The sequence below is a fragment of the Myotis davidii genome, unplaced genomic scaffold (genome assembly GCF_000327345.1).
Source record: "Myotis davidii unplaced genomic scaffold, ASM32734v1 scaffold666, whole genome shotgun sequence".
Classification (NCBI taxonomy): domain Eukaryota; kingdom Metazoa; phylum Chordata; class Mammalia; order Chiroptera; family Vespertilionidae; genus Myotis; species Myotis davidii.
Genome location: NW_006296629.1, coordinates 736,789 through 753,312, shown reverse-complemented (window position 1 = coordinate 753,312; position 16,524 = coordinate 736,789). Strand labels below are relative to the sequence as shown.

Below are 16,524 nucleotides of genomic sequence, written 5' to 3'. Positions count from 1 at the left end.
TGGCCGGGATCCACTACTGACTTCCGCTGCACCAACCGGGATCCTAGCCCGGTGTTTGGTCATCCGTTTGGATGTTTAGGTCATGATGGACCCTGGCTCTTTATATATTAGGATATGCATTATCTATGGACACAAATAATAGGGTAGTGAAGGCCTGGAGTTGGGCAGAAACTGGGTAGAGGCGGGCAATGAGGAAGGAGAGGGAGACATCTGTAATACTCTCAACAATAAAGTTTTTTTTAAAAGGTGAATAAGATGACGTATTTTCTGTGAGCTCAACTTTGGTGGTGAAACAGACAAGTGAACAAATGGTGACAGTGGAGTTGTGATAAGAGTTGTGTTAGCATTTTTGCCATGAAAGGACATGATCAAGGTTCTTAACTCACTTTGGGGAGTCGAGCAGAGAAATGTTTTCTGAAGAAGACAAAACTTGTGTCCATCCTTCAAGGATGAGTGGGAATTGGCCAGGTGGATGGGGAGGGTGAAAAAAAAGAGGATGAACTAGAGGATGGGACAGTATTGGAAAATTAGAAAAATATTATTAACTGAAGGGGGCCAGAGTACAGATGGCACTTGAGTGATTGATGGAAGACTGGGTGAGTCCATAAACGATCTGACCTTTCTCTCTGCCTCTGTCTATCTTGCCACACAGAAATTTTGTCTTTATTATGAACATGTGGAAGACCAGAGAAGGGTTTTATGTTTTAGAAAGATCTCTCTTGATGCATTGTGGAAAATAGTCTAGAGTGTGGGACTCTGAAGTCAGTAAAGGCGAGTAGCAGAGGAATAGGTGAGAAATAAGGACTTAAGCTAGGGTAGTAGCAGAGTAGATACTGAGGCAGGCAGGACTTAAGAGAGGTTTACTTCTGTAGGCTTTTTGCTAGAGTGTTTTAACGGGGGATATAGAAAAACAGGCAAGGCAAGGAATTGAAAAGTTGTAGGTCTATTTATATTCTAAATGACACTTGCACATTCTGAAGTGTATAATCATATTAATGTTGTAAAAGAGCAAATAAATTCTATGATATATCTGTATATGTTAGCCTACCATCTCCATCCAAGTACTGAGTTACAGAGTAACAAACCCAAGCTTCTAAAAGGCAGACCACCAACACTGAAAGTTCTTCCTGGCCGGTGTGGCTTAGCTGGTTGAGCACAGTCCCATGCACCCAGAGGCTGCTGGTTCAATTCCCATTCAGGGCACATGCACCAGTTTCAGGCTTGATCCCCAGTAATGGACGTGGAGGAGGCAGATGAGTGATGGGTCTCTCTCATCTATGTGTGAAATTTGATAATTCTGTATAATACTCTATGCATCTAGATATTGCTTTAAGAAGTGGTAAAATTGGCCCAGCCAGCATGGCTCAGGGGTTGAATGTCAACCTATGAACCATATGAACCAGGAGAGCATGCTTTGATTCCCGATCAGGGCACATGCCTACGTTGTGGGCTCCATCCCCAATGTGGGGTTTGCAGAAGGCAGCCAATCAATGATTCTCTCTCTATCTCTCTCTTCCTCTCCCTTCCTCTCTGAAAGCAATAATATATATATATTTTTTAAAGAAGTGGTAAAATTGCAACATAAGTTATAGCACTTTATATGATAAAATTAAAATGTTGCATAATATTTTCTGTAATCATTTTAACTTAATATATGCAACCCAATTACAATGTTAGAACATGACATGTAAAACTCACAATTCATTTCAAAGTCTAAGTGTTACTTTAAGAATTGTATTGACAATACAGTTGCTATGTCCTTAACAGCAATATATCTGCAAATTAAAATTAATTTTTTAATAACCATAATAATTCAAGAAATATTGGCTAATTTGATATTCATTGCTATCAGAAAAACATATAAATTACGTGAAAATACAGACGGTAACAATATGATTTTGTTGAAATTAATGCCCCCCCAAAATTTTTTTCAGCCATGCCTTTAAAAAGACAATCTGTCTGCCTTCCATCTTTCAAACAAAAAAACAGCCAGCATACCATCAATTCTCTGCTGCTTTCAACTTAAGTGATCTTGCCAGGACATTCAGAAGGATGAATTAGAAGGGACACAATTATATGGACATTAGAGAGCTATTTCTTCTGGTACAGAGGATTTTTAAGACTATAGAAAGGAGACTTGAGGAGAAGTACATTAGACTCCAGGGCTCTTCATGTGTTTCTGGGTCACTGATCAAATTAGCATTTGAGGTAAATGAGCTGATGTCAGGAGAATTCAAGCAGAGTGACTCATGTATTTTGCCTCCTCCCAACCCAGGAGCACTTAGACTCCCCTTTAGCCACGTCTACTTTCAGTCAGCAGTGCTTTCTTTCCTTCCCATGACCATGTCCCATGCCCAATATCCTTACCAACCAGCACAGAAACCATCTTTAGTTCAAACAATACTATATCAAGAGCTGGAATAGAGCTAGAGAATGGCACCATAATGGGAACATCAGGATCAGGAAGAAGAACAATCTTGACTATTTTCAAAAGATATAAAATCCCAACATGGAGCCAGAGAGGGCTATAAGGGAGTAGAAGATGAATGTGATTTTCAAATAAGACTGAAACAAGAAGGGCTGGAATAAGAACAGGCATGAGAACCATAGGACAGAAGAGAGAGATGAGTTAGCTGGGGCATAGTGACTAGAAGCCAGGAGTGACTTAGGAATGGAACTGAGGACTGGAGAAAGTTAGGAAGAATCATGCCAGCCCAGGGGCCACTGCATCTCCATGAACTCACCTAGAATGTCCAGGACCAACAAAGTAGAGAGGTCAATCAAGGACAGCAAACCTCTCCCCTTTGTTCCCACAGAGAGCAACTCTCCCTCTTCCTAACTCTTGGGCTTCTTATGCCAGGACATCTATAGGCAAAAGATACACATCATCGCCCATTTCACACACCACCCCCATAACAGGTATACACACTCACATATGTACACAGAAATGAGGTGGGGTTTTTTTCCCTCTTCTGAAGATTACCATGCTAACATAACAGTGTTATCTGTACAAGTGAATGTGCTGAGAAAACCAGCCTTCCCATCCATAACGCACAGCAGCAACCATTGCCAGTCAAAGTTAATGCTGGTTGGAGGTCTTTGCCTTTTCCTCATGTTTTGTCACGGTTTAAAAATCAGGGCTTTTACTAATATTCTATCTCTCCTCATACTAAGCTCATATTTTCTTGTTGGCACCAAGCTTTGCCTTCATGAGAAAGAATAACAGGAGACATGGGAGAAATCAACTGTGCTGAGCCAGCATGGCCAAGGGTGAACCTGAGGAGGGCCAGTGAAAGATTGAAGAAAAGACAGACAAGAGAATACAGCTGGGACTCAGTGGATCTCCCATGCCTGGATAAGAACACAAAATACCCAGCCTACAAGTTGATGCTTTATTTTATAGTCTGATTAAAATAAGGGTAGATTAACATGTATACAAATGTTCTTGTTTGGGCAACACTTGCTGCACCTCCCACAGCCCATTAGCTACTTAGGAAGGAATTAGGGAGGGATACAAGGTCAGGCTTAATTATGCTAGGAGAGCTCTGCCTGCCAGGCTGGGACTTGTTTCTGGCCCTGCCACAGGTCAGCCTGAGCCTCAACCCTAGAGCTGCTCCCTACATCTTCCCCCTTTTTTGTTTTTAAGCTATTACAATAAAACTAAACTTGAACCTAACTCTGGCTATTAAAACAATAACAAAACAATGCTAAAGCAACACAGCAATAAAAGAGAAATCAAACAACAGAATGTTAACATTTTCAGCTACAAAAGGAAAGTTATTTACTCAGAGTCCTCAGATTTGGCAGCTCGGCCAAAGCTAGTCAGCACCTTAGTCCCTTGCGTAGCCTTCATTGTCTTTTTCTGCATCACTATCATTGGGACAACTCTCCATCTTTTGAACGAAGGGACAAGAAGCTGCTCTAAGTCCCCTGTAGCTCCTCCAGCCGCCAGTGCCACTTCTCCATCTCCTCGATGAGGAGGCCCCACAGCTGCTGCAGGTCAGCGAGCCTATGTGGGATGGTCTCGGAATTCAGGCTGCTGCTGTCGGTGACGATGCTCTGGCTCCTCGCAAAGATGCCTTCGATGCGAACATGTTGTCAATGTGAGGCTAGTGCTGCTGGATTTCCTTCTGGAAGGTCTGGTTTTTCTTTATAGTCCTCAGATTTGGACAATCTTAATTTCCTATGTTTTACACCAAGCTGCTACTAAACTTCGCTCCTTTCCTTACTTTTTGCTTTCTGCACATGCTTCATTGGAGCTTCCTTTCACCTTGCAATTGTAGTTCCCCCGTACTCAGGTCCCACGTTGGGCACCACATGTGCTGCTCCAGCACGGCCAAGAGTGAACCTGAAGAGGGGTGGTGAAGGATTGAAGAAAAGACAGACAAGAGAATACAGCTGGGGTTCTGTGGATCTCCCATGCCTGGATGAGGACACAAAAGACCCAGCCTGAAAGCCAATGCTTATTTTATAATCTGATTAAAACAAGGGTAGATTAACATGTATACAAATATTCTTGTTTTGGCAACACTTGCTGCACCTCCCACAGCCCATTAGCTACTTAGGAAGGAATTAGGGAGGGATACAAGGTCAGGCTTAATTATGCTAGGAGAGCTCTGCCCCCCAGGCTGGGCCTTTTTTCTGGCCTTGCCATAGGTCAGCCTGAGGCTTGACCCTGGAGCTGCTCCCTACAGTCAACTATGATTCATCTTGGAGAAAAATATTCTTGTAGCAAAAGTAGAGGTTCCCTGGATGGTATGTGTTACCAACCAGCCTTCTGAATGACACAGAGAAATTTTCAGTATTACAGAGGGTGAAGCATTTTTGTTGATAGTTTCTTGGGGGAAAGAAATAGAATGACCCCATATAAAGCATTCAAGAATTCTCTGAGCAAACCCTAGTGTCCCAAACATTCCTCTATGAGTATCATCTACCTGGAGGAAGAACTCTAGGCTAGTGTGCACCAAGGAGAAGGGTCTTGTGGTCTGGGAAGGACCTCAGAAAGTCTAATTTAGAGTCAATATATTAAATAACATTTTTATTTTTTTATAAGATAAGTAACACGTGTTCAATATGAAAATGTTAGAAAACCAGGAAACTGACACACACAAAAAACTGTAATCTCAGCAACCAAAGAGAAAATCTCTTCATATTTACAAATATCCTATGAGTACTTTTTCTGGTTATATTGCTTGACAATATAAAGGGAATGTTTTCCCATTCCCATAAACTTTCAGAATGTAATATAATGGCAACACAGTTTTCCATCCTAGAGATGTGCCATCACTTATTTAACCTTTCTCTTATTGCTATTTTAGATATTTTCCCTCTAACAGACTGAGAGATGATAACTGCATTTGGAATTTTTTCCTCAGTGGTGGTGGTCTTTTCTGATGAACTTTTTGAAGTGCATGTGATGACCATGGTAGGGACTTGTTCTCATTAAAATTCTTGTTTGTAGTTTCTGATACCCTCCACCTTCCAAGGATGGCCAGGGCACAAGGTGGCCAAGCTCTCAGGCTAGTTGCCTCTAGTGGGCAATTTAAAAAAAAAAAACTAATTGTTCTGTTTCAATTCAGAATGCTACCAACATATAGCAAAACAAAGATGCATGCTTCTCTAATCAAAGATCCTTATTTATCAACCCACTGAAGGATATCTGGGCCAGCCTAACTGGCTCCTGGTATTTTACAGATGGAAAACTGAAAGTGCAGGATGAATCAATAACAACCCGACTTATGATGTGCTTCCTTGACTTCCCCTACTTAAAACTTTATCTTTCTAAAACTTTTCTCAAGGTAAGCATAACACAAAATGTTATTCCAGAAGTTTTCTTTACCTATTTTATTAAAATAGTTTATTTTCCATACCCTGTCAGATTTCAGAGATGACAGTCTAGCTGACTCATTAAGTAGGGCCCTCCAGTACAAAAATGTTGTTGCAGGCCCCATTGGAAGGGAAGAGTGGAGCTGACTGATATAGACAGGAATACCCAACCTCTGATTCTTGATTAGTTCCTCCTCATGCAAAAGAGGACTCCAAATCCTCACAGTTTGGTCCAAAAGGCACTGTCCCGATTGGTCAGAATGGAGCCACTTTGATTAGTCGGTGAAGAAGATGATACTGATATAGCTGTGCAGGTCCAATTGGATGGGGAAAGCCTCAGTCCTATTGGTTGAAATAGGAGTCCAGGAACTCCTTTTTTAAAACTTATCTTTATTGTTGAAAGTATTGCAGATATCTCCTGTTTTGTTGTTGCTGTTGTTGTTGTTGTTGTTATTGTTGTTTTCCCCATTGACTCCCTCCTCCATATACCAGCCCCTTCCAAGCCTTCACCACACTATTTTCTGTGTCTATGGACTATGCATATAAGTTCCCCAATTAATAAGTTCCCTCTGAAATTCATCAGTCTGTTCCATGATTCTGTGTCTCTGAATCTATTTTGTTCATCCGTTTATTTTGTCAGGAGCTCCTTTTTTAAGCGCTGGCTCCGATGGCAAGAACACAATGCAGGCAGACACTCGGTACAGGCTTCTCCATGAAGTGCAGTTTGCAGGAGAAGCCCCTGAATAGTAATGGCTGCTAGGCTCTTTTTTTTTTAAGTTTGAGCCCAGTTAGCCACTGGGAGCCCTTCCTAAATATATACCGCCTTTCTCAGGATCCACAGAGCAAAGGCAATATTATTACCCATCCAGTCACCAGATTAAGATATACCATAGTTGCCGGCATGGCTCAGTGGTTGAGCATTGACCTACGGACTCGGATTCCCCCTCAGGGCATAAGTCTGGGTTGCAGGCTCAATCCCCAGTTGGGGGTGTGCAGAAGACAGTGGATCAATGATTGTTTCCCATCATTGATGCTGCTATCTCTCTCTCCCTCCCTCTCCCTCTCTGAAATCAATAAAAATATATTTTTAGAAAAGATATACATCTGCATGCTAATTTAACAGTTCAGAACATTTACCATATTGTTCTTAGTTAATTTGCTAACTTGCATTCCAAATACCAACAAGGTGGTGGGACATCTGTTTAGAAGTGAAGCTCAGACTCAGACTGCCTAGGTTTAAAAGTCATTGTCCCCAAACAGGCTAAGTGATCACGGGTGTGGAATTTAACCCCTTGAAGCCTCAGCTTTCCTCAGCTACAAATGGGGTTAAAAACACAATCTATCTCGTAGGATTGTGGGGACTAAATGAGGTAATATTACGTGAAAGTGCTTACCACCGTATCTGGCACATAATGATCTCTGTGTTAGCTATTTACCTAAGGGGCCTGGTTTAATATGAAGAGAAACCAAAAAAAAAAAAAAAAAAACCCACAAATTTATTAACTATCCATTGTTGTTCTCTTTAGTCGCCTAAATCTGGCTTCTAACTCATTTTACCGTTACTGCATTCTCTCGGAAGTATGGAGGGTAAGAGGAACATGATTTCAGAGTTCTCCCGAAAAAAAAAAAATCAAGGAACGCAGGCAGTTAACTCAGGGAGAAAACAGCCTGCCGGTCTGCCACGCGTCCCTGCCGACCCAGGGGACCGGCCCGCCTCCGGGGATTTCAGAACCCGGAGACCAGTCCCAACCCAGACCTCGCCGCTTCACGCTGGTTACCTAGAAACCGAGGCCCAAGTCCCACCCACCTACCGAGCGGTTTATTGGCTATTAGCAACCACTCGCTCTCCTCATTGGCTGATGCCTCCCGTGCCGACGTTCCGCTGGGACGTTCGCGGCGGCAAGACTCAAGGTCACAGGCAACCACATTTCCGTTTCCGGGTCGCATCCGGAGTCATGGCGACTGTGAGAGGCCCGAGTTGTCTGTTGACACTAGGCAGATGGCGCCGCGGCGTGGGAGTAGCTCCCCTGTCCCGGGTGAGTGGCCGCCGTCCCTGCTCTCGGCGAGGCTCTGGGTCTGGGGAACAGCCCGGCCCCGAGCGGCCCCTCCCTGAGCGAGCGCCCGCGGCCTTCCCCGCTGCCCCGCGAGCTGCTTTTCTTTCCCGGCCTGCAGGCTCTCGCCGCCCTGGTGCCCGGTGTATCCCAGGTGGATAACAAGTCCGGTTTTCTGGGGAAGAGGCCCCATCGCCGGCACCCGGGCATCCTGAAGCTGCCGTGTGTGCGGCTGCCTCGAGCGCTGGCTGACGCCGCGCAGTTACTGCTGCTCGGTGAGTGGCGGTGGGCGAAGGGAGCGCGAGAAGGAGCGGAGCCGGGGCCTTCGTACACCTGATGCCGCTTTTCCTCCTTGCACCACAGACAGTGCGATGCCCAATGTGGAGAAGCAGGTGCAAGCATTGACCAATTATCTCTGGAGCCGGCATTTACCTGTAGAGCCAGGGGAGCTGCAAAGACGGGCAGAACATCTTGAGAAAAAATTCCTGGAAAACTCTGGTAGGGTTTAAGAATCAGCAAAGAGTAGTTCAAATCGACATAGTGAGACATAAAGACCAAGAAATTATTTTAGTCTCTCAAATAGGTATTGCAGTTTCTTGTTTGACTTTCTGGACAGGACAGTTATTACAATGATGCCTTAGTAAGAGAAGATAGATTATTTCAGAGATTGCCCTTGGGGCTTTGGTGAAGGTCAAAGAGTGCTTTGTTTTTTTCCCCTCCAAATCCACTGGATTAGGACTAAGTTTTTATTCTGAAATAAAGCCCCTGGATGACTCCTTATCTAGTGCTGAAGTCTTCAGGGATAGAAGAATAAATATAATGCATTGTCATTTTCATGATTGTGAGCTCCTTCATATTACAGACCTGTCTTTTATACATCTTGTATTCCCTGTACTTCCCACGGTACCTGGCTCATGATAGGCGCTCAGTAAATAAAATAGTACTGACCTGAACACACAGTTTGGAGACTTAAGATTTCCAAGTCCCGTTCCTCCCTGTAGGAACAGTGGAGACGTCACAATCTTAAGTTTTGAGGACGTGAGGAAATCCACAAGATATTGTCCTTATCCTGTAACTTTTTTTTATCCTCACCAGAAGATATGTCTATTGATTTCAGAGAGAGAAGGAGGGAGAGAGAAACATCAGTCGATTGCCTCCCATACACACCTGACTCGGAATTGTACCCACAACCTTTTTGGTGTACAGCAGTGGTTCTCAACCTTCCTAATGCCGCGACCCTTTAATACAGTTCCTCCTGTTGTGGTGACCCCAACCATAAAGTTATTCTCATTGTTACTTCATAACTGTAATTTTGCTACTGTTATGAATCATAATGTAAATATCTGATATGCAGGATGTATTTTCATTGTTACAAATTGAACATCATTAAAGCATAGTGATTAATCACAAAAACAATATGTAATTATATATGTGTTTTCTGATGGTCTTAGGCGACCCCTGTGAAAGGGTCGTTCGACCTTCAAAGGGGTCGCGACCCACAGGTTGAGAACCGCTGGTGTACAGGCTGATACTCCAACCAACTGAGCCACCCGTCCAGGGCTCCTTTACATCTTTACCACATTTCCCTTCAATATAGAAAAACACCTGTGGGATGGGATGGATCAATTTAAATAACCTGCTATTAGAGACAAATCTATCTGATACACTGGTGCTATAGATGGAGATCGTTGTTGTTCTTACCTGAAATTTTCTCTAGGTTTGGCTTCTCTTTTAAGCTTCAAGGCTTTTCCCAGGTGGGAGTTGGGGAGGATTGGGTAGGCATTATATTCAGATACTAGATTTGAGCCCTATTCTTCCTTGTTCTCACCCCAGACTCATTTCAGACAGAGGAGAAACTTCGTGGAGCAGTGCTGCATGCCCTGCGTAAAACTACCTACCATTGGCAAGAACTGAGGTAAGGGGGACTGGAGGGGCTGCAGAAGGGAGAGAAGTTTGACTTTTGAAGGAGAGTTGGATGAGCACAATTACATAGTTTGATGTTTCAAAAAGCAATCTGGGTCCTAACTGGTTTGGCTCAGTGGGTAGAGCGTCGGCCTGCGGACTGAAGGGTCCCAGGTTCGATTCCAGCCAAGGGCATGTGCCTTCGTTGCGGGCACATCCCCAGTGGGGAGTGTGCAGGAGGCAGCTGATCGATGTTTCTCTCTCATCGATGTTTCTGGCTCTCTATCCCTCTCCCTTCCTCTCTGTAAAAAGTCAATAAAATATATTTTAAAAAAAAAAAAGCAATCTGGTTTGTCAGGCTCCTCTGGACTCTTCTGTGTTGCACACTGAAATTGCTGACCTGGAAGAGCCCATTCCAAAAATTTCATTTCCTAAAAATCTAGAGGTACCTATGGGATAGAGGTTCCCATAGAAATGGGAACTTCCCAGTAGAAATGACTCTGATTTTTTCTGGCAGCTACAATGAGGGACTGAGCTTGGTGTATATGGCCGCAAGACTGGATGGTGGCTTTGCGGCAGTCTCCAGGGCATTCCATGAGGTGAAGATCCTGCAACTTCCAACCTGAACCCTTTTACCGTCAGTTCCCTTATTCATAAAGTAGTCTTCTGGGATAGGATTCTTGGGACGTTTCATGTGCATTTTTTTAAGAGGCTCTTCTTATCCTCTGGAAGAATATTGTGACCCAGAAAGGTTTAGATTCAGTGTTTTAGGAGCTTCCTGTTATGTAAAGTATTTATATTAAATCTCAAAATACAGTCACCCTCTCATACCCTCTGTCTTAGTCTCCTAATTCATTTTGCCAAGGCCCTAAAAAGCGTCTACTTACCCTACTGTGGGGTGTTGTATATTTCTTTAGATCCAGACTCAACTTCCAGAGTTCCAACCAAAAACCCTGATGGACTTTGGGTCAGGTACTGGTTCTGTCACCTGGTGAGTATCTTTCTCTGTCTCTGTCCGTTCTAGCTCTAGAGAGCCATGCTTACACAACACCAATATCAAGAGACTAGGGAACCAGAGGAAGAATAGGAAAGTTGGGAATTCAAATGTTTCTTCCCTCAGAATGGGCAAGGCATGAGAAGATAGATGGATTAGAGCCAGAACTTAAATGTTAAGTGATAAAAGACCCACATTTACAAAGATAAAGGAATTTAGTGTAGGGCCTAAGTTTTACGTATCATCAAAATTATTTTGCCTACAATAGTTTTCTTGAGTCTGCGTTTGTTTGTTTGTTTTTTTAAGGAGCTGTAAATAAGAAAATAACATAGTTAGTTTATCCAACATTTTAACATAGCATTCTGTTTCCCCAGGGGTCGGGTTCAGGATAGAGGGTTCTCTTGTAGGAATGATTCTTTGTCATGAGAACTGGTGATTTATATTTTGTCATCTTAGGGCTGCTCATAGTATTTGGGGTCAGAGCCTACGTGAATATATGTGTGTGGACAGTTCAGCTGCCATGTTGGATTTGGCAGAAAAGTTACTGAAAGGTGAGGACAAGCTATAAGGAAGGACTTTTCCAAAGTTGAAGGAGTTAAGAAAGCAAAGGAATACTGGAGAGAGTGTTTTATTCTGGAGTAAGGGAGAGAGCTAAAAGTTAAAGATGAGTTTGGTCTCCTTCCAATTTTATGGTCAAGTGGGGGGGGCGGTAGGGAGGAGGCTTTGCTGGACTGTGAGTGGATTGGGTTTCCCAATATTCTCCCTGTCCTTTTTAATATTTGCTTACCCTATGCATCTCACTCTCACCTAGCATTTTTCTTTATTCTCAGGGCCATATTTCTTACCAGGATATCACTTCAATTTATATTTATACACTGGCAATTTTTAACTTTTTTCATCTCATGGCCAACATAAGCTAGTTATTAGAATTCAGCAACACACCAAAAATATATTTTTTGCCCATCTGACAAAAAATCGGTATCATTTTGATTCATTCACACCAGATGGCTATTGTTTTGGCTGTCATTTTTTTATTTGACAATCTAAGGGAAAAGAGATCGGTGCCCCTCACTGAACAGTCAGGTATTACATGTTTTAAACATTCTTGCTGCACACCACTTAAAAAATCAGTGCTATCCACTCATAGTTGCCACACCTCTGCTTGTCTTTACAGGTGGTTCAGAAAATGGGAAGCTGTACATTCCAGGTGTCTTTTTCAGACAGTTTCTACCTGTATCACCTAAGGCAAGTGGCAATATGTAGAGTATGCTAAATGTGGAATTTGGCAGGTGGAAAACTGCGTGGCCTCAGCATTGCAATCCAGCATTGAGTGTTAGAAGATAAAAGACAGCAGGAGACATTTAGGGAGATAGAACTTTATTGTGCTCTGGGAAGGGGGAGATGGCAGGTCTGTCATGTTCTTTGTCTTGGTCCTCAGGTACAGTTCAATGTGGTGGTATCAGCCTTTTCCCTAAGTGAACTGCCCAGCAAGGCTGACCGCGCTGAGATAGTCCAAACCTTGTGGCGCAAGACAAGTGATTTTCTCGTGAGTAAAAATCCACTTTTCCCTTCAAGTTTTAAAGCAGCTTCGTGGGTTTCATTCCTTTCCTTCTCTACATTGGAGCTTGTCTGCATTCTCGACCATTTTTCTCCTGCATAGATTCCTTTGTCCCTCTTTTAGGGTCACCATCCCAATCTTATATATGATGCCACTTCCGTTAGGACTGCTGTTCCATCTGTGAATGCTCTTACAGAGCTACTGACATTTGTGTTTTCATGTTATTCGGGGCTTCTGCTCATTTTCCCCTTTGTGAACAGATTTTGGTGGAGAATGGAACAAAAGCTGGGCACTGCCTTCTCATGGAAGCCAGGGACCTGGTCCTTAAGGTAAGGTTCTTTCTCCTTCTCTTCCCCCAACCCCTACCTATCTGTCACCAATTACCAGTACTCCCTTGAAAACTGAAAAGACTGTCGTACAAAGTAGGTGACTCTCGGGAGAGTAGGCGTGTAAAGTCATTATGCTGTAGGGTGGTGGTTAGCAAAGTAGGGCCTGTGGATCAAATCCTGCCTGCCAGGGTTTATATGAGCCAGGCTTATTTGAGTGTCTGTTGTGTATGGCTGCTTTCACACTACAGATGGCAGAGATGAATGGTTGGGACAGAAACAGATTTTGCCTACCCTCTGGGCCTTTAAAAAAGTTTGCTGACCCCTGACCTAGGACATGGCGGAGCCAAAAACCTTATCTCTAGGACTGTATGAGCCAGTGTAAAATCATAAATTTAATTGTCCTGGAATGGATTTTTTTGAGAGTGGAGGTTGCTGACAAGAAGAGCACCATTCTGTGTGCCAAGTTCCTGCCTTTCTCCTGCTGCAAAGAGAAAGTTCTTTGTTTGGAGTATTAGAGAAGTAGCCAGCTTAACTCAAAGAACATAGTTAGTAGTTACCAGAATCGGATGTTAAAGGAGTCCTCAATTGACTGAGAGCAGAGATTGACTTATGAGAATAGACCCTACAGGCCCAGCTTAATTTTTTAATTTCCTTTGATTTCAGGGAAAGGAGAAGTCACCTCTGGACCCTCGACCTGGTTTTGTCTTTGCCCCGGTGAGTATTGCTTCTGCCTTTCCCAGCGTGCAAAGAGCTGAGCTCACCTGTGTCCAGGGCAAGTGAGAGGGCAAAGCTAAGCCTCCCTCCACTGCTTCGTGTCCCGATCCGATTTCTTCTTAGTGGATCCCCTGCTCTCCCTACCTCCCTGCTCCTGTGCTCCCGTGCTCCATTACCCCTAACCCTTCCTGACCCTAGCACCCTTAGTTTCCCAGTTTTATGATATGTGGTTCTTTCATCTTACCTCATATTTTTCATGTGTGTTCACAGTGTCCCCATGAACTTCCTTGTCCCCAGTTGACAGCCTCTAAGCCCCTGGCCTGTAGTTTTTCCCAGGCTTACCATCCCATCCCCTTCAGCTGGGTATGTACCTGGGAATATTGCAGCAGGGAGGAGGTAGCTTGGGAAAGCAGGATGAAAAAGAACCAGGTGGGAGGAGTTGGAAAATTCCGAGAGCGTTTGTAGGGCCTGAATGTGCATGACCTCCTAGAATATGAAAAGGGTTGCAGTAATGGGGGTAAACATTTCTCCCATATTTTTTCCCCCAAAACAGTCCCTCTATCCTTACCTTAGAGCAAGAAGCCAAAGGAGGAAAAGTTCTCGATGGTGATCCTTGCCCGGGGGTCTCCAGAGGAAGCTAATCGCTGGCCCCGGATCACTCAGCCTGTCCTTAAACGGCCACGCCATGTGCACTGTCACCTGTGCTGTCCAGATGGGCACATGCAGCATGCTGTGCTCACAGCCCGCCGCCATTGCAGGTACGGAGGCTGTGACCACTATTAGTGGGAGGTGGCAGGATCCTACCCCCCACATTGATCTCTCTTTTCCCTAGGGATTTGTATCGCTGTGCCCGCGTCAGCTCCTGGGGAGATCTTTTACCTGTGACCACGCCGTCTGAGCTTCTTCCGTCCACTGTGGAAGATCCCCCTGAGAGTTAACAAGGATGTGTAACGAGTTTCTTGCATCGTGCCTGCCCAGGCTAAAGCCACCTGGTATCCAGGATGGGAGTGCTGGTACCCCTATATATTTGCATTTGTTTGAAGTTTTAATAATTAAAAGTTTTCAAAGAATGGGACTGGGTCTTGTGATTCTTAAAAGGTATAAATGTTAGTCATCACCGCCTATTCTGTAACAAAGTGAGTCCTCAGAGATTCAATGCCTGTCTCCCCACAGAAACCTCAAGCTCAGCCCCTCCTGTAAGAATACTGCTGCTTCTCCCAGAGACCGGGACTTCCCAGGGAAGTAATGGGGTAGTGGGGAACGCCGCCCCCAGCACTCTGAGAACTGGCTCAACAGGTCTCAGGGTAGTTAGACGGGCCACCTGGATAGGTGACCAGCAGCTGCCTGGCCTCTGTTTCTCTCCCTCCTTCCTTTCCTTTTAGCTCTCTCAGGATTCATCAGCTCCCCAGAGTTTGCCTCATGAGTGTCCTTCAAGAATTGATTCTTTCAGGATCAAATCATCCATCTCAACCCCAGCATATCCAGGCAGGGTCCTTCATTTACTTGGTTCATTTCTGTGTTCCCCTAGGCCTTGCTGTTTCAGAGCTAGAGCAACTTTCTGTGTAATAAAACTCTCAGTCCTTCTCCCACAACGTATATCAGGAAGTAGGCACAGTCAGAAGTGGTAACAGTTTCAGTGTTGTAATACTAGAAATCTCAACTCCCACTAGACATTTCCATACCTGGAGCTATTTTTCTGGGGTTACAGGAAAGGGGAGTCCCCTCATCCACTAGTTCCCAGAGTGGCAGCAGCACCACTCCTTAGCCCCACCTCCTTAACCCCGGTGGCCCCAAATCCCCTCTGAAAGGGTAAGGTTCAGGTATCAGCATAGCAGCCTATAAGACTTGCATTGGGGTGGGGAGGGTATGGAAGGCTTAGATCAAATGTCCTGAGTGAGGCAGGACCAGATTGTCCCCAACACAAAATACTGGGAAGTAGCACCATAGACTGTGCCATTTTGGATTAGACCAGCCCCAGGCATGAACTAAGTCCACAGCCCTTGGATTAGTCATGGAACTGAAGAGAAGACAGCACAGGGCTGTGCCTGGCAGGGAGTCTGGAGTTTCTGGTTTTGGTGTGAGCCAGGGGAGGGGCCTCCATGTAGGGGGAGGGCGGGAAACTAGGGCTGTGCCCCAGTCGGCTATGCAAGGCTGTGCAATCAGGCAGCACAAAACAGAGAATCCAACAGCTTCCTGAGGCTCAGGAGTGGACACTACAGCTTTGACCACCTAAGGCACCTGCTCCAAAGCTTGTAACTCCGTTTGTCATTCTGAGGTCTGCTTATCCTGTACCCAAAGGATGGAACCAGTGCTAGGCGTAAAAATTGGCTGCCTATTTGCCCTGCTGGTTCTCACGCTGGTCTGTGGCCTTATTCCCATCTGCTTCAAATGGTTCCAGATTGAGACATTCAGAGGTATAGCCCTTCTGTATCTTTGCCCCCATAACCTGACTTCAATCCTTCACCCTACCCTGACACTTGCTCTGATTCTCTTGCCATCCCTATGCGTGGATGTTGAGTGCTCCTTGTTGCTTGTTAGTCACCTTTGTCCATCTCCTCATTGCCAACTGCTTGTAACTCCTGCTTTTCATTAGGTCGTCACCGCCAAATCCTCAGCCTCCTGGGCTGCGTTTCTGCCGGTATTTTCCTGGGAGCAGGATTCATGCACATGACTGCTGAAGCCCTGGAGGGAATTGAGTCGGAGATCCAGAAGGTCATGATGCAGGTGAGCAGCTGAGGTGAGGGCTGAGAAGCCAGGTGATGAGCAGAACCAAGGGGAGGAAGTAGGGACAGTGATAGAGCCAAGGACATGGGTGGAACAATAGAGACAATGACAGCTCTGTATTGTGTGGAATCATGACAACAGGTCAGATTAGACTGTAAGGAAAGCAGTGGAGCTGAAGGGACAGGGCAGGAAGCTGAGCTGCTCCACCCCTCATCTAATTTCTGCTTTTTTCTCTCTAGAACAGGACAGAGAGTGGAGGAAATTCTTCTGGAGATGCTAATTCAGCTTCTGTAAGTATCTCTCACACCCAGCCTGGAGAGTGAGGAGAACCAGAGACTCTTCATACCCAGATCCTTTTGAGGAGAGGACGTGAGGAATACCAGGAATCCCTCTGCTCCTCAGCTCAGACACTGTGGGGCAAGGAGG

The 16,524-nt window shown here is 44.7% G+C and overlaps 2 protein-coding genes across 3 annotated transcripts in view; both read left to right on the top strand.

Annotated features, from left to right (window-relative positions):
• Positions 1 to 7,743: 7,743 nt before the first annotated feature.
• Positions 7,744 to 14,449, top strand: METTL17 (methyltransferase like 17). Of its 2 annotated transcripts, XM_006772383.2 has the most exons (14): positions 7,745 to 7,862; positions 7,999 to 8,152; positions 8,241 to 8,375; positions 9,711 to 9,792; positions 10,297 to 10,378; positions 10,697 to 10,770; positions 11,230 to 11,324; positions 11,948 to 12,018; positions 12,212 to 12,319; positions 12,592 to 12,660; positions 13,324 to 13,374; positions 13,645 to 13,737; positions 13,948 to 14,132; positions 14,207 to 14,449. In XM_006772383.2, exons 1-14 carry the CDS (start codon positions 7,782 to 7,784, stop codon positions 14,310 to 14,312), a joined length of 1,386 nt encoding a protein of 461 aa, XP_006772446.1. In that variant the 5' UTR covers positions 7,745 to 7,781; the 3' UTR covers positions 14,313 to 14,449. The 2 variants fall into 2 exon arrangements, with proteins under 2 accessions (XP_015425061.1, XP_006772446.1); XM_015569575.1 differs by lacking the exon at positions 13,645 to 13,737 and having other exon boundaries at positions 7,744 to 7,862.
• Positions 14,450 to 15,659: 1,210 nt separating this feature from the next.
• SLC39A2 (solute carrier family 39 (zinc transporter), member 2) overlaps positions 15,660 to 16,524 on the top strand; it is a 2,100-nt gene continuing 1,235 nt past the window's right edge. Inside the window, exons 1-3 of the mRNA XM_006772384.2 lie at positions 15,660 to 15,788; positions 15,968 to 16,098; positions 16,338 to 16,388. Of these exons, the coding sequence (XP_006772447.1) occupies positions 15,674 to 15,788; positions 15,968 to 16,098; positions 16,338 to 16,388 (297 nt within the window). The 5' untranslated portion in view covers positions 15,660 to 15,673. The remainder of the gene's footprint in view (positions 15,789 to 15,967; positions 16,099 to 16,337; positions 16,389 to 16,524) is intronic.

Bases quoted from the DNA above. Each gene is read 5' to 3' on its own strand.
- METTL17 (XM_006772383.2), top strand. From the start codon at position 7,782: ATGGCGACTGTGAGAGGCCCGAGTTGTCTGTTGACACTAGGCAGATGG. The intron at 8,153-8,240 runs GTGAGTGGCGGT...CTTGCACCACAG, and splicing joins CGCGCAGTTACTGCTGCTCG to ACAGTGCGATGCCCAATGTG. The intron at 8,376-9,710 runs GTAGGGTTTAAG...TTCTCACCCCAG, and splicing joins AAAATTCCTGGAAAACTCTG to ACTCATTTCAGACAGAGGAG.